This window comes from Pleurodeles waltl, chromosome 1_1 (assembly GCF_031143425.1).
Source record: "Pleurodeles waltl isolate 20211129_DDA chromosome 1_1, aPleWal1.hap1.20221129, whole genome shotgun sequence".
In the NCBI taxonomy this organism is placed as follows: Eukaryota; Metazoa; Chordata; class Amphibia; order Caudata; family Salamandridae; genus Pleurodeles; species Pleurodeles waltl.
In genome coordinates this window covers 962,154,202-962,181,030 of record NC_090436.1, presented here as the reverse complement: position 1 = coordinate 962,181,030, position 26,829 = coordinate 962,154,202, and the positions used below count along the sequence as shown (strand labels likewise).

The 26,829-nt window shown below is 40.6% G+C and overlaps 1 protein-coding gene across 10 annotated transcripts in view; it reads right to left on the bottom strand.

Annotated features, from left to right (window-relative positions):
* The window catches only part of PPP3CA (protein phosphatase 3 catalytic subunit alpha), a 608,768-nt gene that overhangs the window by 84,610 nt on the left and 497,329 nt on the right, over window positions 1–26,829 (bottom strand). For all 10 annotated transcript variants that reach the window (XM_069230223.1, XM_069230221.1, XM_069230225.1 and 7 more), the window contains exons 8-10: window positions 13,570–13,664; window positions 6,404–6,529; window positions 2,713–2,787 (exon numbers count right to left, since the gene is read on the bottom strand). In XM_069230223.1, coding sequence (XP_069086324.1) covers window positions 2,713–2,787; window positions 6,404–6,529; window positions 13,570–13,664 — 296 coding nt within the window. The remainder of the gene's footprint in view (window positions 1–2,712; window positions 2,788–6,403; window positions 6,530–13,569; window positions 13,665–26,829) is intronic.

Below are 26,829 nucleotides of genomic sequence, written 5' to 3'. Positions count from 1 at the left end.
GTGGCACATCGCACCCGTCGCACAATACAAGTCGACAAATGTAAACACGAAAACTAAAGCATGAATGACATTTATGGTATGAAGCCTGACATTTATGGTATGAAGCCGGACAATATATTAAAAACGTAGTTTCCTATCGCACAGCTCTGTTGAACGCAGGTAACAGACATCAGCACAATACTTATAGCAACGAGCATTGAATTACATCTGCAGAAGAAATCATGAGATTGAGAGTTGAGTGTTAGAGAGAAAGAGGTAAAATAGGGTTTATACTTTAGTGGAATCGATACACAAGAAGCATAGAGAAGGAGTAAGGAGGAACAGGGCATTACAACAAGGGGGGAGAGGTACTTAAAGCCAGATCACACAGATTCCTAATCCATTTAGGTGGCAATAGTCACATCACATTCCATCATACTGCACATTAAAATCAGGAATGTCTTCATCCTCCTAGGCTAAGCGCCTCACAATACATAAGTGATACACAAAGTAGCAATGAAAATGAAGCCACAAGTCTGAGTGTCGGAACACTAAACTTAATCACAAAAACACAGGATTAAGTTACAGAAAACAACCATGCTGTGCTGGGTGTTCTTGCTTGGTCGCATCTGTTAAATCAAGGCCTTCAAAAGAGCCCACAGTACAAGCCTAGTGGATTTATATATCGGCTGCCGTATCTCTGCAAACTATTTTGAGTGCCTCATGTTCTATTCCCAGCAAGCCTTGCTGAGGTGTTAAACTTTCTGAAATGAAGTAAATAATTCGGACTTTAATCTGGGTGTCACTCTAAGGTGCATCAGTTTTCACATATATTTTGACAGTTACAGTGCAATAGGTGGCCAGTCTGATGGGGAGTTTAACTTATGTCTGTGATTTTCTCCTCTCTCAGTGGCTGCATCATTTAACTGCCCGTTAACAGAAATGCACGCTATTAGTCTACAAGCTACTCCGTTCTGTTTCATAGGGCAGCAACTCAACTGGCGCTCGTGTCTGAGTAGATGCAGAGTCGTAGTGGTATCAACAATACTATTTGACTGAGCTAGTTAATAATTAGTTATTAAATCAGGATGAAGTGTTCTAGCCATTTACACAAGGGATCTTTACTATAGTAGGCTACAGATGGTCTCAGTCCCTAGGAGACACTCTGAAAGTAAATGCAACATTCCCAACGTCCATCAAATAGCACTACTGAGTCTTCCTAAACTATAGGTGAAGCCACACCAGAATCTCTACACTTATGTTGTTAATCACACTCAGTGGTTTATCCTGGGATAAGGCATCCCGTTGGTAGCTTTCAACAGAAGTGCCCGTAGTGACTAAACAAATAATCAGTGGCATAAAATTATTCATTTCAAATTAAGCACAGCCGCTCAGCTGATTTATTACATTTTCCCTTAGTGATGGCCCTGGCACCATTGTAGTAACCCCTAGATCAGAAAGTCCCAAAGATACGAGCATCCTATATCTTATGAAAAGCACAAACACCGCTCACGTTACCAGCAGACTTCATGATCAGAGCAGTCAGATCTCCAGTGCATCACTGATAAGGTATGATCAGATTTATAGTTTGTAATCTGAATACAATGTTTAGCCAATGAAAACAGAGTTATGTCTGCAATACTCCACAGTTGGGAAGACTAACCACAGAATCAAAATTTAGTCAGAGAGGGCTGTTATAGCAGAAGTGGCAGCAGAGTAATGAGGGAAGTTGGAACCAATAATCCATCCTGAGTAAATTATAAAATAGGCGGAGGGGGCTGAGACTCTCCAATTCTTCACTGCACAAGACTGAGTTCCACCTGTCAAGTAAAAAATTGTGGAGAACGCAATGGGGAGGGTGCATTTGTCTGATACTGTACCAATAGAGTCTGCTACATCCATGCATTTCCACAGCAGACATTTGCATTGCAGAGACTAAGCTAAGATCAACCAATACAGCCTACAGAAAACAATTATGCACAGATTGATCAGTAGAGGGCTGCAAATAGCATCAGTTCCACCACTTGAGAGGTTATAAAATCTGAGACTCTACAAATAAAAAAAGGGCAATACTCCAATATACGAAAATTGGGATCCAAGGTGACAATCCACAGAAAAGTGTATAGGACACTGCAAATAACTAACTTTAAATGCTCCGATTTGCACATGTTGCAGAAGAAGAGAGATGAACTGCAGAAACGCATCAACAGCTGCCCTCAAATGGAATCACAAACGAATGTCTGTGACCATGTCCTCTGTTAACTCTAGCGATTTGCACCAAGTACTAAAATTAAGGTTGTTGTAACAGCCACCACGAGTGACAACAGACTTAAAGCACAAACTATATGAGCAGAACTCAAATGTATGGGCTATAGAGTTCCTAGTACACCACTACCATACCAACCTTGAAGACTCAAAACTAGGCATTTCCTGGTCAGAGAAATGTGATGGCAGAAAGTGCACCAGGAAATGCAAATAACACATCATTCCATTCAAAAACAGACAGCAATTGTTGAAACCATGCTACCCATATTTAGAAGCTACCCATTCAGTTTCCCGGGACGCTTCAAAAGCCATGCATCAAGCTTCTCTGGTGAACTCGGTAAATTGTTGGTTTGAGTTGCACAAACTAGGTTAGGGAAGGCAAACATTGATAGAAAACCATTATCATTCATGAGGCCTGCAAAAAAAACCTCAACGCAGACAGATCAACAAACCACATAATGCCCTTACCATCAAACGCATCTTCCTCTGTCCCTAGTTCATCATCTGAGCAGATGTTGAGCACGTTTACGAGCATCTCTGTCACTAGGGGAGAGATTTTAGGAGGAAAATAAAGTGAATTCCGTGATATTAAACAGTTAAAAATAACAACCATTTAGCTTAAGAACATCTCTTATCTGCTCCCTTTGCTACTATACGTTTCTAATGTACATAAGAAAATAACTTTAACATTCAAGGATTGAACTAGTGACGGGCGATAAGAAATATCTAGCCAATTTGTCATTCACACCATCTGCGATAAACACTTTTCAGTAAGCCGAATTTTAAGTGGCTTGTGAAGATTTTGAACAATTTGATTTGCATGCATTTTTTTCCTTCAGTCCCTGAAAAAGCCACTGTTTATTTGGTATGACAAAAATGAATATATATTGATTCGAACATTATTTGTTACCTCTTTCAGTAAAACACGATAAAAAAAAGGAAGCTTGTTCCAAAGGCAGAACAATGTCTCACTAATAAGTGGTTTTGACTAATAAGGCGCTCCTATTGTGAGAAAACCATGTGATGTACCTAATTAGCATTTGCTGCAGCTTGCATTTTTTAGCCTATTATTTTATTAATTTCACAGCAAAACACTTCAGTATATTTAAACTAGGTCTTCTGTGGGTAACAAAGAGAAAATTACCATTTCATAAAAACTTCGAGTATAGGCATACAAGGATGCAGGTGCTCATGAGTAATTGTTCGCTCTCAGACACTAATAAGTATTTGTTTTCAAAACAATTACTGATTTCAGGGAAGTGAAAGGTGTGCCTTTGTCCTGTGTTCGAAATGGCTTATGTGTATGGTCGAAGACAGCAAATGTGTTTGTGTAAATAAACAACGGGGGTCCGAGATTTGATACTATACACTGCGGCACATGAAGATCCATAGAGGCAATGTGAAGACGCCTATTACGTAATAGTGACGATGGAAGATTCGCACGCTGCACTCTTACGCCCTAGCCAGCATAGCTATCTCTCTCATTCAGTAAGGGCAGGAGCTGTTGCAGAGTGACTAACTTGAAAAAAGGAGTCCTACTCTTAGCAAATACAGTGGAGAATGCGGACCTCGGATCTTCGGGTCATTCAGATGCGCGGCAGAAGTAGGCCTGGAAAAAACTTACATTTGCAAGTGAAATTCCCGAGTTTAACATTAGGTGAAATTCACTATAAAAATGTATATATTTATTATGGGATTTCACATACTTTTTGGACACAGAAGACTTGTTTGTACAGAAAATGTCTTGCTAAGAGAATTTTTCAGCTTGAACAAGTCTCTGGCCGAGATCTTGTGTGGCGTTTAATAGACAGTATGCCCTCGTGTGAAAAAACTCGCACACAATACCGCCAATTTACATTTTGCACCAAAAGTGAAATACTGTTAAATTTACAGGAAATTTCACAGAAAAAATATTATGAAATATTTTACACCCTTAAATAGAAGTCTTACTTTCCAATTCCATAATACGGCCATCTGTTTGGAAGTAATGTTCAATACAGTACTAAATGTAGAGTAACAGCTCTTGAATAGCAGACTTGTCTCTCTCAAGAAACCTAGTGAGCAAAACTTGTAACCAGATACCTATCAATTAAGTCGCTTTTAGGAACCAGAAGTTTAATTTTATGTTCTGCTGCTGTTCCAAAGCACAACTGGCTTGGAGGAAATTTTCACCAAGTAATTGTAATTTTACAGTGGTGAGGATACGTGCATTTATCCCTTCCAAGTGTGGCACACAACTGTTTGGTTGGCCCTTAAAGGTCTCCCTTTACCTCCACGCTGAAACCACTAAGAAGTTTAAATCAATCCTATTTCTAAAAGGGGTCAATGCATTTTCCATCAAAATCTTGCTAGGTGCTCAGATCTTAGGACACTAAAAAATAATATGATGATTAAAAAAAAATAATAATAATCAACTGGGTGTCTGTCAAATGCTGTTAGCATTTCTAGAAGCAGATCCATCCAGGGATGTGTAAGGCACGTAGGAATGTCCGGAGCTCTGACTAGAGCATGCCGTGCAGCAGGATTATTAATGTGAATTCCTCTGACTCAAACATAACTCTTGACAATCAGCATTACATTGTCAAGAGTAAACCTCAATAGTGCAAAATTGTTGATGCGTGCACTATCTTGAACAACTCGTGGATTATTGGGGCACACATGGTCTGTAAGAAGCCCCCGATGTGTCTTAAATTAGGAGTCTACGCAGTGAAGAGTCTTAAAGGTGACAATTTCATATCCTTTTTCTATAATGCTTAAGACTTTATTAGGCGGAACAATGCGTGGACAGTCATATACTGACTAGACAGGTAAGCTCTCTCTTCAAATATGAACTCTACAGAAAATTCTTATCCTGGAATTGGCATATCTAATTGAAACCGGCGTTCCTACAAAGGGTCCCTGTTAGAGGGTTGATGACTTTCTCCTTGACAAGACACTCCTCGAGTTACAAACAGCAAGGCAGTAGTGATACATCTGGGGGCCGAGTTCCCCTCGAAGGTGAGAAATAACTGGTAGAATCAGTAATCACAGATGCAATCCCCATTGCAAATCCTCATTCTCTCATCAGATTTCACCTTGAGAAAGGTAGCAGGGTCTGTGGGAAATCTACTGACCCTGTAATTGAGAAATTAACGCAAGTATTGATGGAGCCCTGACATTTTTGGGCAAATGAGTGTGGAAATGCCATGATAGTGACGACCTTAGTTACATTTTAGGCAGAATTTATATTCGGAAAGACTCTTTGTGCGTAAACACAGTCAGACACAGTCAGAACCCACCTCCTGGCAACCTTCACTGCCCCTTGGGCCTTGTAGCGATGCCACTGGCAGAAGCAGCGCCTTCATAATATTTCTAATGTAGATGTGTAGTTTTTAAAGCCGTGCAACTACCCTAAATTCTTTGTGTTCAATTAATAAAATATCGGCAGCATGCATAGTCTAAAAACTCGAGAAATCAGTTAAAGAACAGAAAAGCTTGAATGTTATGTCATTTCATCTTATTTTCACAAGTTCATTTGCTGCTGAATGGAATCACCAAAATGTGCAAAGTATTTAAGTTTAGTGAATAACTATAGGAAGGATGATAGAGTTCGACTGGCTAGGGTGAAGCTTCCACTGAAGCAGCACCTATGAGTGGCTGAAATCTAACTATCAGATGTCATAAGGCTATTCGTTTTGTAAATATTTTGATAAAAATAATTCTAAAGAAATGCAGCCATCAAGTTCAGACAGGAGGCACCTAATAGCATGTGGTATCACTGATGATGCTGGCATCGAGTATCCTCTTGCCATATGTACATTCACTCGGTGGGATGCAGGCTGCTGGTCATGGACCAGTCCTGGAAATCACTGCTGGTACTTTCAAACCCATCTGTGAAACACTGAATGGAGGGAAACAAATGGCTTTATAAAAGCTACAAAAATGGTTGCAGTGATGGTGGTGTCTGCTGGGCTATTCGCAGCACACTGAAGGGGAATTTTTACCTTCTTATAAATGACTCACTGGACAACGGAAACCTCAGCTCCCAGGCTACGTTTGGCAGAAGTGCGTTTCTACTTCTTTGTTAAATAGCAGATGGCTTGCAAGTAGCTGACTCATACCCACCTTTCAATGTCCAACTGGGCTTTGTCAACCTGCCTTCAATACGGCAATTTCATACCTTTCTCTCCAACAAATGGTAACGACCAGGTAAAAACATCCATGAAGTTTGGAAGCCAGTAGGGGTGCGGAGAACAGTTGAATTGTCTGATGTTCATAACGTTGTTCTCGTATTTCAATACTGCAGCTGTAACCAAAGAGAGTTAAAATTTACTGCCTGTGTTATTGCTATTCTATGCCAACAGCACAAATGCTGCCCTGAGCCAAGACTCTTCCGGGTCACATTTTAACATGAGTAACGGTATCAAGTCATTTAGGAGGCACTTGGGCAAAACCAGTATTGACTGGAAGGAAAATGGGGTGCTGTATCCTGCAGGGTGCAATATATACATTGTTGTCTGACCAAAACATTTAAAACACTTTTTTATTTTTTAATATTGTTTGCATTATTAACGATTACATAGTAAGGAAGGAATAGACAATGTTTATGCGTACCACACAATGGAAGTGCTTAGGGAAAGACACTCCGGATGAACAAGTTACTTCTCTTCCGCAATGCTCTTTCTGGTGGATACTCCATCAACACATCCCTCACCTTAAAACATCCCCTAAGTGCATGACTGCAGTTGGTGAACCTTTATAGGAGTGCTTCCGCTAGGTGGCATGGGGGAAACTCCACTTTGGCTCCACACCCCTCAAAGTGACAGTGCAGATTCACACAAAGGCATGCTGTACAGCAGCCACATTGGTGTTCAACATTGCTAAAGCATGTAGTCAAAGCCAACAGCCCTAGTATAGGTGAGACCCATTGGCTTTGCCAATGCTTGTTTTAAAATATAGTAACGGTTTTTACAAAGTAAGAGGATTTAGGATTATCGGTCCCAATAGTTCCCAATAGTGCAGCCTGGTCTCATTAAAAATGAAAAACTCCAATTGTAAGCTCACCTCCCAGCAAGATCTTCTAATTGAACTGTAGTGTGATTTGACACTGCATGTCACGTCTGGCGCCAATGGATGCTTTGGTCTAACATCACCCAGCATTACAGGAACTCAAGTGACAGATGATTTCCACGAAGTTTTGGTGCTTTCAAAACTTCACATAGTTTAAAAAATATAAGTGCCACGTGAGGTAGTTATTTTTACAATTTTGCGGAGTTTCCTGTAAACTAAGTTTCATTTAACACTTAATGTAGTATAACTTCAAAACACCTCGTACAGAATTACTCCCACCACACACAACTGCTAAGAATTCTGCACCAAAGAAATAAAACTAAAACAAATGGATGCTGAAACTTGCTTTCTATTAAACCACCCCCATTGGCAAACTACTATCTGCAAATCAAGCTCTTGACTCGAACCAACACACACTGTCGGGCCACTGCACCACACAGGTAAATAGTCAACTCAACAATCCAGAAATACTGGAATGGTTTTCATTGCATAAAAGCGGGCAAACTTTCAAAAACAAATTACACATTTAAGTGTATTATAGGTAGCATTTCCTCCAGATGGAACGCGAGTGTTCACCCTATAAAACCAAATAAGTTTCCAGTAGGTTAATATAAGAGAGGGATGTTTTACCCCGCTATTAGGTCCGCGCACACCACATTGCCAGCACAATGCATTTTAAAGGCATGAATATCACGCCAATCACGCATTGTTTAGCTCGTCCTAGATTACTACGCTTTGGCACGGTCTACAACAAGCTGAAGGCACTCCTTAGTAATCACTAGACCAACCTATAAGACACACAAAAATTCAGATTAATTTCAGGGATGCTACCAGCCTCTTAAGTGCATCAAATTGGATATATGAAGCCATGTTAGTGTGCCCCAAACTCCGAGTGATGGCTCTATTAATGTGCCATGTCCAGATATTATGTTATGGAAATGGAAAGGGAGGCTACATCACAGTGTGTAGGATACAAAACAAATGGGAGAAAGATATGTCTTTAGTACAAAGGGGAGAGGGTTTCACGGGTGAGCGCAAACAGCAGCTTAGCGTGTCTGCCAGCTCAGTGGTTACAGCATCTGAGAAGCATGAGCTGCTGCAGAAGATCTGAACACAGGTATTTCGAGGAGACTTTTTGAAAGAATGTATTTGCTTTGAATGGAGCACCACGACCACGAAAGGCATGCTATATCACTGACTCAAAGATTCTTTATTCAGTTAATATGTCATACCCATAAAAAATAGCATAGCAAAATACAATAAAAGAGTTAAAAATACAAAATCAAATACAGTCAGCAAGCATCACAGACTCATTTAACGGTCTCTTGGACAGGCAGCTTGTATAGGTAAGAGCAGTCAATAATGGATATGTTTTAAAGGACCTATGTGAAAAGTAAACAGGGTACAGCATTTTGTAGGTGTTGAAAGAAGACGATTTTTTTTTAAAGCAAAGGCAGAGAAATCCTGTAGATTGCTGATCACAGGATAAACAAATGAGCAATTAAAGAACACACAATGAGTGTAATATTCTGTACGTTCCTGCTATCACTATAAAGTCTCAAGTTTTCCTTTATTTTTTTCTCAGAATGACCAACATTGAACACCTTCCAGAAGAAGAATTACTTTATCTTAACCAGCTCTCAATCAATCTACACACTATGTTCTTGATCAAGTCTTCAAAGGGCCTAGTGATGTCACGAACGCTATTGGACCTGCTTTGCCTTGTAAGCAAATAGGCTACCAACCTTAGATGCCACGACCAGCTCCTGAGGAAAAGAACAATTTATTCTAATCTATATCATTATATTTGAGTCCCAGGTGTGTTCTCTGTTTCCCTACGGTCATGTAACTCCTCAGTGACTTGCAATATCCTCATAACATACACTTGGATTTTGTTGAAAATGTAAACTGTAAAGCCCCCACTTACCTTGCATTGGCCGCACAAAACAGACAAAGAACAAAAATTCCCCATCTGAAGGTTCTTAAATGTGAGAGCCGCTCATCCCTATGTGTGGATAATTTTACACCGTTCAGGATGATTAGATCACATTAGACCACAATTCCCAGCACCCCTGCTCACATGGGCTCATACACGTCACTGAGTGCGCCGCCATGCATTGAGTCCGTACTCATCTAAACATGGGCTTTACTTCATGCACGCTAGCATCAAGAGGGGACTACAACAGTAGTCGTGAGACCTTTGACGAAGTGCTTCTTTTTAAATCTGCCTGAAGCATTCAGAAACTGCGCGCTGGTCCGACACTTACCTATCCTATCTTTTTATATTTCAAAACAACCTATCTGCAGTGTGTAATTACAAGGCCACCCTCATTTACTCCTCCATGAAGTGTGGTTTTCCCGCAGTTGGGGTAAGGGGCAGCTTACGAGCCCTGCATGCCTGCTAGTTCATGACTCACTACTACTACATGAGTGTTTAACACACGTGCGCTTGTATGAGATTCCACATGCATGTCTAGTTTGCAGTGTTTGCACACACTTGCAGTGCGCACAATAGTGGCAAAACATTAATTTAAAGGCCCGTAATTGTTCCTGGCCTTTAACATGTCCCATTTTCTTTGCTTTCATTTCCATTATGTATAGTCCATTATTATAAATATGCTCACATTTTATTTATATGTTTAAAACTTTCCAGGACCATTTCACTAAACAGCAAAACAATTTGGCGCTACTAGGAATTAGGAATTGGTATTGTGTGTCTGTATGTGCACTGAATGAGTTTGATGACACAGACAGGGACAAAATACAGGGAAAACGGATTTCGGTCCTGAGGAAAGCCCCTGACTCCACTTTGGAGCCTTTTCAGGGCCGAAACACGTTGACTCTTATGGACATTAGTCACACAATGAAGCCTCATATATCCTACCATTTATTTTAATTGTCCCCTCACCACCCCACCACTGAATTGCAAAACGACGTTCGGTAGGTGGCCAGGATTTTTAAACTACATTTGGATCCCTTCCACCATCTATTGGATTATCCCCTCAGTGTATCACGAGGGCCTGCCCGCCACTAGAGGATCGCTGGCGAGTGCAGGATGGTCGACGATGAAGCATGACAGCTAGGGGATGTGTGAAGCCATCCCGTATGTTGTTATGAATACCCTCTAGGTCCTGCCCACAGAAACTGGGACTCATCCTGAACACTGTAATTACCCCTCATAAGGATGAGTAGCTCTTGCATATGAGAAGCTACAGAAGGGACGTGTGTTCTACGTCTATTTTAATATCTCTCAAATGATTTCTTTCCACATCCCTTTCAAAATTCTACTGCAGGTGAATATATGCAATTTATGTTAGTTGTTCTGTATGTTTACCTCCCTTTGGGGTGTTTCAGGTAAGTGTTCACTCCTTTGCATGTTCTGCAGAGCATCTTTACGATGTCCTTAACTAAAGTTCTCAATTCAGAACTATGAGGAGTAGTTTCTGGTCGTCCTGTCACTGAGTGGAAGGATATGTACAGGCTCAGAATACGATAACAGCTGGAGCAAAATGTTGTTTGAGTAAACTGGGAAGAGTGCCAGCTGACTGGCATTGGGAAGGTGGCATTCAATAAACATAGCAGTGATGAAAACTTGGAAAACAGTGATGTTCCTTAAGTGATGCCAAAACGGTTTTCTCCAAGACAGCGGTTTGTTTTTTTATGATAGGACTTGAAGTTAGTCCTAGGTCCACAGAGCTTAGCTCAAATGCTAGACTTAAATGTACCAAATAACCAAGCTAACACGTCTCTTTAAATGATAAAGTGATAGCGGTTCTAGAAGGCATAAAGTTCCAAAGCTGAGCACAAAAAGGCCATTTCAATATTCTGTATGTGTACATTTTTTTATTCACATTATAGTAGTTGCTGAAGTAATTTACCTCACTTTGTCTTCACGACTTTAACCAACTTGCTATGATTTGATGGTAGGAATAAATAATAATGTATTGCTCTTGCAAGGTAATATGCATAAATGTTACTTCCCAAGTATGGAAAAACAGGTGTGCCCGAAAACTCATCTCCTACCGACCAAGCGTTCACAATGACTTTCAGATGCATGGCAGAACTGAAACAAAATATCACCTCAAAAAACAAGCAGTGGCAAAGACAATAGTCTCACTTTTTCGAACAATTGGCTTTGTCAACGGTTTGCAGCCATGTTGTACAGCATCCTTTATGCTATGTAACGTGTAAATAAGGTTAAAAAAAAAAACAGCCTATAACGGGACTCCCTGCGTCAATTTGTAGGAGTGTGCATTAAACACTGGCACTCATACAAAATGATGCAGTAGATTTTTTTTTTTGTCGATCAGAGTTGAATTATCAAATAAAAAGAAAAAAAGCCAAGCATTTTTTAAGCCCGGGTGAGGGGAGCAATACGGCATGCACAGAAGGGTGGGAGCACCATGGAGGACGCTGTTGGAGGGTGTAATACAAAGAGAGGGGAGGAAGGGCATGGTAAGAAGAAGAAACAGACAAGATAGCAATGTCACGCAGGGGGAGAAGAACACAGGCAAGAAATCAATGGAGGAGATAAGAATGAGCTCAACATGGAGGAGGGTTGGTAAAAGCACACAGGCAACAGTAAGCAACAGGGGAGAGAGGAACACAAGAGAGAGACACCTGGAAAACACATGCACTCTTGTGGAGTGCATAAACAAAGAATAGAATAAAGTAGTGCTTCAAAAGCAAGCAGTGGATTCATAGAAGTCAGCCAATCAAAAGAGATGGGACAGAGAACTAGCTCCCTGGGAGGGGCAAAACAAGATTGACAAGCTGGGACCACAATAAGACAGCAGGCAAATGTTGGACAAGAACGCCAACCAAATGGTAAACAATTGGGGGATGTGAGGGGATGAGAATCTAAGACCCTTCATGTTCTTGGTAAGCTCATAATACATATTTTGCAACCAGACAGCTGCACTTGTCAGGTAGACTCAACCTACAAAATAATACAACCATATTGAATGTTGTTCTAACAACAGCTCTTGATTTACCGATACCTTATTGATCTAATGTACTGGTGGTGAAAATAAATTGCTTGTTTATAGTGATAAAAAAAAACAATTGAAATAAGGTAATAAAGGATTATGGTTCAGTTCAAGAGTCATGATTTTTAAACATATGATTCTGTCTAAAGGAGGAGCAAGTACAAAACACCACCTGGGTGAGGAGGAAGGAAGTAGACTAGGCCTGCTGACTGAGCTGGTATGGGATGGTACCTTTAATGGACAAAGCAAAATCACTTCCCAAATTATAGTTTTCCTCTAGTTTTCTGCCTGATGCACCTCATCTTAAGGTTAATTTAAGAAAGTGAGAAAGGGAAATCAGATCTCGGTTCCGCAGGAGCGCAGGGCATGGAAAAATGCAGTCACAAATCTGAAATTTAGTTATGCTAGGTAACAACTTCTGACATATGGTACTGCAAATCATGATGTTAGAAGTTTCGAAGGCTATCTAGTTTTGAGGTTTAAGAAAGGAAGGGACCAATCTCCATTGTTAACAACTGAGTTAATCAATGTCTCTAAGGGTCTGGTCGGTTTATGCAATACTTCCTTGGAGACATCTTAGCTGATTTGATCCGGAAGAAGAGGTCAGTGTCTTTTCCTGGACAAATAATTAAATTAATAGCAATCCTTACTCTGAATCCTTTAACATGGATAACAAAAATATTTAGATTCGAAAGCATTCCACACAACCCGTGTTATACCCCAGAGCAAGGGTACTCAAATCAAGTATGGCCGAGTCAGCCCTTATAGGATTAAAATCTGTGACATACAGGTTGCACAAGCATCAAAGTAGCAAACTCTTAACATGTTTACCTTTCTCTGAAATCATTATGGGTTACACAACCAGATGTGACGGTTTTACAAGTAAGTCTGACCAATGGCCTCAGGAGACATTTTCAAATGATTGGATTAATCACATGCCAGTATTCTTAAAAAAAAAAAAAAAAAGTGACCAGTACTAGGAGTTAAATAGGATTCTGGATGTAATCTGTGGTCCTCCTACAAGTTGGAGTCGTGAAGAGTAAGTAAATGTCATATGGTAAGAAAATGAATGTATGAATATAGACAGATAATGGTCCTGAGAATACCTATTTGTGCAATGCGTCAAGAACTTGGGTTGAATGTTTGTCATTTGTTGGAACCAAGAACACATTTACAGTATAAACTTAAGATCCACAATGTCCTTCCATTGGACGGGAAATAGTCTATCCTGCTTCCACACATTAGGTTTCCTTTACAAATACAATGAACGACAACTCTAGAATCTTACCTTTGTTATTGTACACATCTAAATAGTTTGGTGCTGAAAATATTGTGATTAGGGAAGGGAAGCCTGTTGTTTGACTTTTCCTGTACATACGGTACCTAGAAAAAAATGAGAGCATAACAAAATTAAACTATGCACTGCGGATGAGAGTGTTGTAGGCCGTTTAACACTGCCAACAATAAACCTACCAATAATAGGTGACTTTCACTTCTACAAAATGTTACCAAGCCTTTTATTCTGGTTTCCTGATAGTTTGAGTTTACTGGGCAATATAATTGAAAGGTACTTGTCATGTGCTTTTTGGGTACTATTCCATCAAAATGGGATTTCGAAGACACCCTTTGTGTACATGACTAACTGTCCATTATCAGCTTGGATTGACATACAAGGCTTATCAAGGATGTGATACAGGGTCCCACCAAGTTTTAGTATGACACACCAACCACACAGCACACCGTTCAATATCCAGTCAGTGCTGGACTGGAATGCATCTGCAATCAGGGAATTGCGGCAGATGAAATAAGTCATATTTTGTCTGCCGTACTTTCATTGCAAAATAATAAGTATTTCTACTGCCTGGATGATTAGCTTTATTGTGTGTGAGCAGAAAAAATGTTAAGATCTTAGCACACCTCAAAATTGAGGCAACAAATAACGTTTAATTATTTTAGACATGGAAGAGTCGATGCAAATCTCTGAGGGCTTTAAATGACAGACAGAAAGATGAAACACGAGTTTCAAGTCCCATTTCCCTAGCACCCCCTACTGTAGGACTCAGTGGCACTGCAGCTCAGCCATTTTTCCCAAAATATACCCCGAATGAATTTAAAAGAATATATAGAAGTGTTTCTCACTGGCAAATAGGAAATGTGCTATGCCACAAGATTGTTTCAATCTGACTGATTCAGTTCATGATTACAAACTGGATGGCACAGAAGATGATTAGGGAAAACTCTTCTTTCTTATGAGCCCGAACCCTACTCATGCACCAAAAATGCAAGCGCCACGGCAGAATCAGGAGAGTGATTGTGTCAATCAAAGCACAAACACTCCGAGCACTTGAGTCCGCAGCGGCACTCTGTCCCCCTCGGAAGGTTCTAAGGCTGGGGCTTCCTCGAGTTGATCCTGCATAAAGGTTGCATAGTCAGCTGGACCTCAGTTCAAAATTAGAATCAACAATATCTGTAGCACATAGGACTCCCTTTCTGAAGAGCACAGGCACTTAAGTCAGTTCCTCGGGTCCTTCGGGATTAGTTCGGACTTTGAGAGAAATAACAACAGTCACGTTCCTCAGGGATGCAAATAAGAACATAGGCAACCCTCCAGTAACATGAAGCTAGGACATTTGTAGTACAAGAAAAGGGAGGCCTCCTTCAGAGTGGTTTTTACATAATTTGTTTCAAAAGGTCGGGGTGTTCCGATTCATTAACATGGTTTGTGATCATACTACACGTTTAAATCCTGCATAAATCGACAGGTAAATATTTTTCAAAAAAACAATTAATACATAGACAAGGACAGAGGCCGCAAAAACAATTGGACATTTTACACCAGAGCCGCGCTGGCAGTAGTGGGTGTATCCCAGGAAGACTGGAGGGGTGGAGGCCAGTTTTATTGCTGGTGGCAGGTTTACAGTGGTGCTGCAAAATCAGCTCCCAGTACCAAAAGCAGCAATCCAGCACAATCCACTCACTCTCAATTCGCGCTTCCGTGCGGGGACGGGTCTGACAAAATTGCCAGAGTTGCTTTGGGTTCCCACTCCGGCCCGGTTTCACACATTAAATTCTTGGGCGATTTGTGAGAAAGGGTAATGTCAAAACCAATAACATATTATAAGGGTGCTACAGTTATTGAACTGATGGCACAGTGCTCATTTGTGGACAACTTCAGGGTAAATTATAAGACATGCATGTAATGTACAAAATGCAGTGGCTTTAGTCTTCAGTGATTAGGAATTTAATGCAACCGCAGATTTCTGCATAACAGTTCATGTGAAGAACACAGTCCAATGTTATGCAAATCGAAGTTTTGCACCCTCAAACTTTAATTATATATTTATAATAATAACGTTAAAAAGTGATACACAGCCTTACACCCAGTTCAGGAGTGACCAGTTTTTTATTTTCTTGGCTATTATTAGTGAGATGTTTCGCCGTAATGATGTCTTAGCCGTTTAGTTTTATTCATGATGAGGTAAACTGGAGGCACCCCCATTTGTAAAGTAGGTCACCTTTCTCAGGGATAACTAAGCACACCACACATTACAACACAATCACCACAAGGGCCCAGATTGACGTCAGTAATTCAGACCAGTGAGACCTTGGTTCACCATACAGTCGAATTATAAATGGGAAGTTTGACATAGTTAAGGAATGCAGCATAAGGCATGCTGTGCTGCAGTGTGAAATGTGACGAGAGGTGCTTGCATATACATTCATAACCATGTACCAGATGCATCATTTAGGCAAAGGGCTAGATTATTTGTAATATGGTCTTATGCTAAGGCTAATGCATTTTGCTCCTTTTTGTAGAGGAACTACCTCAAATTTACAATAATCACTTTTAGCCCCTAATACAATGACTGCAAAGTTATGTTGCCTACAAGTATTGCGATTATGCACGTCCATCCATTTTTGTAGCACACGTTCTCGTTTTTTTGTGGAAATTACAAAGGAAAATCCAAACTAGGCCATAATGACCGAAAATCATGTTACATAAACAGTTTGGATAAATGTAGTTCATTTGTTTAAAATGCACATATTAATGTAACACAATTCTTCCTGTAAGCGTGGTGATAAACAATGTCTCACCAATAAAATAACACACATGCCTTCTGGTCTTAAATATTTCATATGCGTCCAGCCGTTACTCTGTGCTTCGGAACTCTGAGGTGATCAGCAGGCCTTGTTGGAGCGGTGGCTTAGTGGTAACCAGCAGTGTTCAGACTTTTCACCGAACTCTAGTGCCTATCAAATGCACCTAAAATAGCACTATCTTCACATGCAAATTATGCGGTTTCCTTTTATAGGCTTACATCCTCAAATTGCATGCTGTCTCAATAAGCATAATCTATATTTCTAAATCAGTCATGAAAAAATGATCTTCACAGAAACCTTCAATTCATCACCAGTCCATTTTTCCTTTCAAATGAACCTTCACTTCCTTTCCTACGTTTGTCTGCCTCCTCTTACTGAGCACAGCCTTCTTGAAGTCACATGCATGTTTGCCTTAACCTCGATGATTGAATTTCTGATAACTGCACACAACTCATATCAAAGATCATAACCTCTTTAAAAGTCATATCTCTGCAGCCTAACAATACCTAATCTCCTCAAACTCGTCTACTAACCCCACCAGCCACCTGCATGATTTACACCCCACTAATCATCAAACCAAACTCCTATTCATTTTATCTACCACAAAGACACTGGAATGAATGTATGCGATGGTATTCTTAAGAGAACAAAACTAATCCCTGTAGTACCAATAGCAAATAACACTGAACTAACCACTAACCCCGTCTCCAGAGCAGCATACCTCCTGCTGTAAAGCACTTCAAGGCTTTGTTAGGGGTAGTAAGTGGCATATAAATGCAATGACATTTCCAATAAAATTACCACTATGGAGCTTTTCTCCAAACCGCAAACATGCCCCTATTTATATACCGGAAAAAAAAGGAAAAAACAGGGAAAGAAAAATATGCTTGTGTGCTATGGCAGACAAATGAAAAATAGGTCACAGATATGAAGGCTCAATTGGACAATACAAGGGTCTTTCACCAATTTAGCTACGTTTGGAAGAGAAACCTTATTGGCGCAGACAAACTCTCAGAGTAGTGAGCCACTATCTTCGTCCCAGGCTGCTTTCTAGCCCTTTGTCATGCCTCTTATATGGTTTACGGTGTGCATATGTCGAGGTCCTGACTGGATCAGGTAAGTCACTTCCAGTGAACTTATTCTTTGGCAGCTGTCCACCTTACCGAATGTCGCTGAACATCCTGATGAATGTGCGGTGGCAGTGGGAGCATTCCCCCTTACTAATATTTTAGTTGTGGCAGTGCCCAAACAGGTCCTGAAAAGATTATCTTCTGACCTGCATTGTGAGTATTCTTACGGCTCACAAAGTCAATTGTATGATGTGTTGTCCACTTGACAGATTGGTGTACTCCGAGTTTCCAGACTCAATCCTTGCAGTGATGGTATCTAGTTGTGTACAGTGGACTCTTCTTCAGGGTAGAGGGCAGCTTGCATGAATGGGTAGGGCCCACTTTGGATCTAGAGTCGAGATCTGCTTTTTCCCTCCAGTGGATTGGATGGTAATCATGTCATACACAGCTAGCTGAAACGGGGGTATGATTTCTCTAGTGAATCACAGACAAACAAAACAGACCATTTGATGTACAGCACATTCAACCCAGCCAAATTCACTTAGTCTATGTGCTGGACAGATATGACAAGTTTTGTGCGTCTCAATGACTAAACTGCAGTTGCTTTGCCTGTAACAGTAACACTGGAGACTAAGCCTATTGGGGTGACCTACCTTAAGTTATTTTGTCCTTTCTTGTTCTCGTCTTGTGTTTCCCCTCCTTGGAGGATGGAAAGTAATGAGACTTTGAGCTCAACTGGACACATGTCAAGCCTGAAAGGGGCTTGGCCTCACACTTCTTACTGGCCTAAGAGACATCAGTCAGCATTTGTTGCATGAAACAGAGTTGTACCAGGCACCACAATAAGACCTCAGGAGGGTCGAAAATGGACATCTATCCTTTACAACGACAGGATATCAATACAGACTTCTTTGGTGGAGGCATTCCTATGTGCTCCTGAAGTTATTGCCATAAATCTGTAGAAGGAAAAAAATTGGAAAAAAAACAAAAATCACAGCAGCTCTGGATCCGCCTCGAAGGAGGGTGCAGAAAAAGGAACCAATGTTGCATGCCAGTGTGGTGCTATATGGCTCAGCCACATCATATCTGCGCCGTGCTGGTGCAGAGATGAAGCTAGCACCACCTACTTGTGTTGTAGAGCTATGAAAAGAGTTCATATCTAGTCTAGTGTCTGGGTAAATTCAAAAGGTGGTGAATCTGCAGGTAGAAGTATCCATCAGAAATCATACATTTAGATAAGAAAGTTAAAGGTAGAAACCCTGGTGAGAGACCAGGCTGTTTGCTGACCTAGCTTCTATGCAACAAGGAAGGCCCTATGTGTATTAACGCAGTATATGTAAGCAATAGACACATTGTTATAGACAAACAGAAATAATTTTTTTTTTTTTACTTCTTTGGCAATCTTAAGTAGTCTCTGCTGGTTAAAGCAAGTCAAGCCTGATATTAATTCCTTCCAGAGGAGGTCCGGCTATCCTAGGATCACTGTCACACCCTCTTAAATCTGAGAACATAAAGCAAGGGTTGAAACATGCCTTGCACAAGTTAGGCCCCTTGTCCAGATGGCCATACAGGAAATATTTACAATGAATATTTTATTATTCTAGCCCCTAGGTTATCAGGCCTTGCACAGAAGCGAAGTCCAAAAGATTCTTTCCGCTCACCATCAGGGAGGCTCTCATTGCCTTACTTGGTAACTCAAGCAAACAGCTGAATGATCTAACCTCCAACAGACCAATGTTTTTAAAGTTGCTGACATATTGGCTGGAGTGACTGATAATATGCTGTCAATTAATGCAGACTCATCCTCCCAGTTCAATAACTGAGCTCATCCGTGAAAACCAACCTTACATTTATGTTCATCATTCTACAGCAGCAATGCACTCAGATCTTTTTCCATTCATTCTTTTGAAGCTCAAAGCATTAAACTTAGTGTAACATTTCTTTCTATTCAGGGTCGTGCTTACATTAGTCAGTTTTTATTTATTCCATAAGTGAAATTACTATGTATTTCTCCCCTGGCCAGTCAAGGATTGAGGTTTTGTGCTGGTTCCATTGGCACTGCATAAGGGTTGGCGGCAGGAGTTCTCCATTACCCCCCATATAAGCCTTTCTGATAGAGCTCCTAAATGTCTGATTCACAAGAAGCACAGCCACAGGGATGATCTGTTTTATTCCCACAAAGTAATATCTTTATACAATGACACTATCTTTCATGTGTCAAATACCCAGACCTAAAAATCCCACCATTTTTCCAACATTAAATATTATACTAAACTTTCAGGTCTACCCAATAATTGGGACAAATCCGAGCTGTACCAGCTCAAGCGTGCAGTGGATGAACTCCAATATACCAGCGAGTTACTGATTGACTGCCCTGGAAGTCTGATCTCAACAGATTTCATTAATCCGGTTACAGAAAAAACCTTTGTTGATACCTTAGCTCCCTTCAAGATTAAAATGTACAGATGGACCGCCATGCCACTTCCAGTGATGATCAAGGCTTCAATTACTCAAAAAGAAAGGCATCACTATACTTTGCAGAATGTTCTTTGAACACCTATGGTCATGGCTTCAATATATGCAAGCTTTGTTTTTCTACTCCCAAAAGTTGCTTTAGAAAGGAGTGCTCATCTTTGACGCCATAGGAGATATTCGACCACTGGATGATACTTACCAGAGTTCAACATGGCTGATTCAGCAATCAGATGTGCATTGGTTCTTCCCAGTATTTTCTGGGAGCTCCATTAAAGAAGACCCCTGCGTTGAACATAACAGTTGAATCTGGATTCAGCAGTATTTGTTGATCAGGAACTCACTGCTGAAGTAATTTGTTTGTGGGGGATAGGTAAGTATCAGATAAACAGTTTATGAACAAAGGGGTGGGGTGTAGTGCCCTGGAGTTCTGTGTACTTTAGGCTCAGGTCTCCCTTAAGACCCACATGGGCTTGGTTCAGTATAACATGAAACACCCAGACTCTTCTTTGTAGCAGACAGTTATTATAGACACACTGAGTCTTTTCCATACAAAATTGCTGCACATAAATATGCACACTGATGGCGGCAGTGAGAGCAGGAGCTATACTTCTTACTGGTGATAAATAAATACTTTCTTGTAGCCTCTGCTGGTGCATTTCTAGGAACAATTATCACAAGTTAATTAATTTCAAATTGCTGAGCCACCTTTAGCCTGAGTAGGGCATAAATTATATCGAGCTAAGCAAATCAGAAAAACGTCCTAGGTGTTATGGATGTGGACTTCCAGCACATGCCATGAAACTGTGCCATTAACTAGTCTTTCTGGGTAAAGGTCTTGTGTTTTGGTGCTACTTGCAAGGGGTCATCCTGCTTAATTATAGGGTTGGCACGAACTGTTTCCAAGCATTTTTTTTTTTAAGCAATAGGGCCCCAAAATAGGACCGTGGGTTGATGAATTTGGCTCTCTGCTGTAACCGAAAATAATCTGACATGGACAGACGGCCCACGGCTACAAGGCCCAAGTATTCTAAGCATACTTTTAGAATATTTTGCAGTAGATTGATGACCCACGATTTCCACTTTTCTGGGCCTCCCACACAGCGGAGTTCATGATGAACATTCCCCATCAGAGAAGGAAGTGCTGTTTGTTTTGTATGGCATATTATGATGATCAACAGTACTGCTGTTCTCAGTTTTTATTATCAAATATGATAGGCAAATCCTCCGCTGATCTCTTGAAGTCAAAAAGCAAGACACCATGGACTAGAGAACGTACATTCGTCTTGTTGCTCCAAAACAAGGATACAACATTATGCATCCCATGTGTCATCAGAACTGCGTTTGGATAAACAGTTGGAGCAGGCTCCAAGACAACATGTAAAAGTTAACTTGCAATCAGCTAAGAGACAACCAGCCAAGGCCTCCCACAGTGGAGAATAGTTGGTGGGAAACAGGACACTCTGAAAAAGCAAAACATTTTAGAATCAAACAGAGCTTGCTGCCCCTTCCACGACAAGGTATAAGAACGAGGTTGGCTGCCTAATCCAAACTTTGAATTTAGAACGAGTCTAGTGTGTTTCAGGTGGCTGTGGACTAGTAATTGGTAAGCAGTGGGCAGAAAAAGTGTTAAAAACCAAACAAAGCCAAATCACCCTAAAAGGTGCAAGAATATTCTCTTTTTTAACAGTTTTCTACATTTGTTAATTTGGACAAATTTGCTTCTTCAGATGCTCTGTTAGAGGTCGTAGACTCCAGTACGATTAAAGATCAGCAAAGAAGAAAGGCAAAATTCTGAAAGTTTACAACTCTTAGTAAAGTCTAATTTTTGCTCAGCAACATTTCTGCACAGGCATCAACAGCCTGGACGGAGGTTGGGCATCATGAAAGACCAGGGGTCTGGACTATCATCCAAAGCCCCATTGCTTCTTCTCAGGACATCAAAGCATGATGCTGTTCAAGCAAAATATAGTTAATTATATCTTCAGCCCCCAATATATTTGTAAACAATTATATTTGTATTGCTTACTGAACTAGAGGACACCTCAGTCTCTCATATTCCTGTGATAAACTGTTTGACAGCGTGGGTCTACATGCCACATTTGAGATGGGGTGTGATCTAGTGGCCAAGTTACTGAGTATATAATCTGCAGAACAGGATTTCAATCGAGGCTTCGAAACAAGGAAAATCACTATTACCTATGCCTCAAAATGTAGAGAAGGGAAGGGAATATGAAAAAACAACCAGTGCAGTATCAAGTACAGAACCAATTGGACCACCCCACTCCACCACATGGGGTTTTTACAATTCTACGCACAACTGAGATGCTCTGGCTACAATAAAAGTGTTCTTTGGAAATGTTCCACTGCTCCGTGTAGATATGTTTGCACTAAGTAAGGTACAAAAATTCGAGCTGGGAAAACCGGTGGGTCTAGCATTGCCAGTTGGTGCAATGGTTACTTTTTTCTTTTATTGAAAGCATATACATCAAAAAGAAAATGAAGTGAACATAAACTTGTAAACAAAAATATAACCATTATGTGTGACCTTAATAGATCAGTACTGGTGCTTCCTAATTGGAGGTGTACTCAGAACATATACTTAACCCCTTTTTAGATCTGGCTTGACAGTGCAGCTGTAAACAGACCTTACGTGATCAATCTACAAAGAGCTTTCAGCAGTACTAGAGATGGGCTTTGCCTCGCTCACATGCTTGTGGTCAGGAGTACATGTTTGAATTGGCGGAACCTGTGTGCTTCCACAGAAAAGTGCTATCCCTACATACACTTGTGATTACTTTTGTTTCTTAGCCATTTGCACGAGCCAGCAAAAGTGTGACTGTCTAGAGAAGGCTTTCTATCACGAAACAAGCACACAATGAGATGGAGTTTTAATTTATTTACAGGGACATGGCGCTATTAAAGGATAAGTAGATAATATTTTTTTTTTTCTGGAAGCAGCATTCACATCCTTCCATTTCCCATCATTAACTTCAGAGTGCAGCTGTATGTTTTAGCACAGCATTGGACGCCAAGGACTACAGTAATTCAAATGAACTTTTAGGTCTGTCTTGATAGCACAGCAGTCAACAGACCTTATGTGATGAATAGCAAGCATTTGCAATGCAATAGGTCTCGCATTTTCTTGAGTTAGAGCTATTGGCATTGTAAATTCATAACTGGAATTTTCTTGCAATATAAATTAGTTAACCATGCCTCATAATTTTTTCTTCTCCTGCCATAAAATTCCAGTGGCCCTGCATATAACTAAAGCACTTCCATTTAGCTTCTTCCTCTGTCTGCAGTGAAACATGGAAATGTTGCTATTTAGTATCCTAATTTAAATTTACCATGCTAATTCCAATAGAATATCACTTTCACCACCCCACCATCAGAGTTGCTGGTTGGCTTACACAATTCCCCCCAAAAATGACACAAGACAGCCACAGATTAGAAATAACCTAGATGGGTCACCCAAACATATCAAGAGTGTTCAAACAGTCACAGTGTAACAAGAATGTTAGGTTGGCCTGAATCACGGTCAATTGTGCTAAGGAGAGATTGTTAAAATATATACAATTATCATATAGACATTTATCAGAAATAAACTTTTGGTATCAGCCTGTAATGCTTCAAACACCACAACAAAATATCATTTGTAAGAAACATGGTCATGTCACCATATTGTAAGCCACTAAAGGGCATAATCCCATAAAAAGAACAGGTGAAAGTAATGCAGTGTAGCCATATATTTAGCCATTAGAGGGCATAATGCTTTACACATTTTCAAGGTTAGCGGGTCTACTAAAATGTTTTTATAAACACGGCCATTAAAACAATTTCTCTCAGCTTTAAAACAAACGTTCCACCCGTGAGAGAGCTTAAAAAGATAATGAATGGTGGCAGGGTTTATTATTTTGAAGTCCCCACTAACATAGTATGGGGACCCAGAGATGAAGTAGACAGAAGGAACACGTTGTTCTGAACGTTTTGGTAGTGGTCCCATTGTCCAAGGACCACAGCAGGCAAACATTTATTTGTAAAATTAATGCCTAGCAAAGCATTATGGGGTAAGTTTCCATGTGCCACAAATATTTTATTATGTTCATTTGACTGTAATGCTTGTAACAGCCCCTAGAGGACGCCACAATGAAATTAGCATTTGTAAGAAACATTGTCATCTAACTATTTATCACCTAGAGGGCATAACCACACAAAAAGAAAATGGAAATAAATAATGTAACGTAACCATATATTTAGCCACTAGGGGGTGTACTACATTACACATTTTCAGGGCAAGCAGGCCTACAGCAATGATACAACAAACATAGCCCTTACAACAGAAACTACTCAGCTGTAAAACAAAAGGTCCAGCCACAAGAGCACCTAAAGAGACACTGCATGGCAGGAGGGGTTATTATTTTTGGGTCCCCACTAACCTAGTTTGGGGACCCAGAGATGGTGTAGACAGGAAGCGCTCACCATGCTGAACGTTCTGGTGGTGGTCCCATTGTCCTAGGACCACTACAGGCCAAGTTATGGGCAAAACATCTTTCGTAAAAGTAATGTCCTGCAAAGCTTTATGGGGTGAGTTTCCAGAGTGCAGTGAATATTGTAGTATCGGCTCTCTCGCTGTGCTGGGAGAGCTGCGTTCGCTTTGAAAATTTCTGTTTTATGTAAAGCATTTACCAATTTCAAGTGTTTTAAGGAGAGAGCCACAATAAATGACTCTAATTTGGCAACTGTGACCAATGTGCTGAGTGCATTAATACCACTGATCTAGTTCATGCTGTTGTGCCTGTTCGTGCTGTGAGAGCCATGGCCGCCATGCAGCAGGAAGGGGAGAGACAAAAGTTTGCCCATGCTGAAGTATATGAGCGATCGTGCAATAATCCATTTAACAGGGGCAGTCTGCAAGGTGTGACAAAAACAGCCTCAAGGCGGGACAAACAAAAAACATTTACCAATGATGTCAAGTGATTTTTGAAAGGGAAGCCCACGAACGAATAAAAGTGATGGGCGTGTTATGGAAGTGGTTAAAAGCTCAACACTTACAACAGGTCAAAGCGCTTGTGCACTTGACCTAAAAAAAAGAGCTTTTAGAGTACTACTAGAAAGGGGATTAGGCTTCAACCACGTTAGTTTCCAAGAGCAGAAAAATTGATTGGGCCAAAGCTGTTTGCTTCCATCAAAATACAGTCCTTGCATTGCACTTTTGGATTTGTGGCAAGGCTTATACTCAGTACAGCATGAATAAGTTGGGTAGGGTAGCAAATCAATGAATATTACAAAAAGAGCAGGTGATCTGATGTATTCATTGTTAAAGTCAATAGGCATTTCAGGGTGGATTGCTATTACACTGTATTAAAGCCTACAGACAGATATTTTGTCCCATGGAATCTCACAGATTACCGTAGTGAATATGGGTTTTGGTGTTCACTGTCCCCTCTGTCAAACCATGGGCATAGAAGATATACAGTGCAAGAAATCTTGGAAAGATGGTGATTTGTTTTTCTAATTGTAATTTTGCAAGCATTTGTAATTTTATGACTACATGCCGTTTGGTTGCCTTTTGGGAAAGTGTACGCTCAAGTATACTAGGCCCGAACTGGTTATGGTGACAAGCATTGTTTTTATACTATGCTATAGGCTGTAGAAAGTTATTAGGTTACATGTAATCTCACATGTTACCATAGTAGGCAAGTGTTTGGTATTGGTCACCTACTCTGACAAACCCTGGGAATAGAAGAATTTCATCATGATGATTCTCATTAGGCTCGAATGAGAGGAGTTGTATAATGTTTTACCAACTGTAACTCTGTACATACCTATAATTTTATAACTGAATGCATAGTAGTTATCAGCTTATGTGCACTCCAGGAAGCCTATGTTGTTATAGTTTCAAGCCAACGGTAGAGGTTATAGCAGTTATCAGTTCAATGAGAAAGTTATGTCAGATTTCTTATTAGTGATCTGTTTCAAATGAAAAGTTATGGCAAAGCAAGAAGAACTGACAGTGTAAAAGCATGTTTTTAAGGCACTAGGCCTTTAGCCAGGTGGGAGTGTAGGCCCCTTTGTCCCACATTACGAGGCCTTGGGTAAAACACTGCTCAAACTGGGCCGAATGCCAACTACGGACCCACAGGAGTACACAACTACTCGGAAATGCTGGGATCAATGCCTGCAGAAAACACATTCTAGGGTTCCTTACTCCCCAGACTTGCCACTTAAAATGCTAACTCTGCTTCCACATGGGCGGGAACTAGCAGGGATACAGGATTGGATGGTGCCAGGGGTCGGCCAGGCTAGAGGCCTGTTCTGAGAATCGACTACTTCCATTCAAAGATTTCCAGGAAGTTTTAAAGCTACCTCCGGGTCATTTTCTACTATACGGGTCAGTAACAGCAAAATTCCGTAGGCTCTTGGAGGTCAGAGGATCAGAACCCACAGATCATCTTTATTGTCGATAACTGTTATCCGTGAGTACTTCTAAAGCTGTCACATATTTATACCGCTTTTTACCGGCAGAAACACTACGACCTCTGGAGATACTTGGATCCCACTGGGAAGCAAACCAGGGGCCCCCTATTTTGGAACATGCTTGGGAAACCATTTTAGAAAGCATCTCAAGGGTATCCAGGAACACAAGATTCAAACTGATTAGTTTCTACATTTTGCATAGAGCCTACCTCACCCCAGATTCAAACGGATTAGTTTCTACATTTTATATAGAGCCTACCTCACCCCAGATAGAATTAACAAATATTTCAGAGCGGTGGCTGTCTTCTGCCCTAGATGTAGCGTTTTGGGAGCCAATTGTTTTCATATGATGTGGCCTTGCACTCACCTAAAACCATACTGGATGGGAATCACCCGAATACTAGTGACACTAATATAAAGAGAGG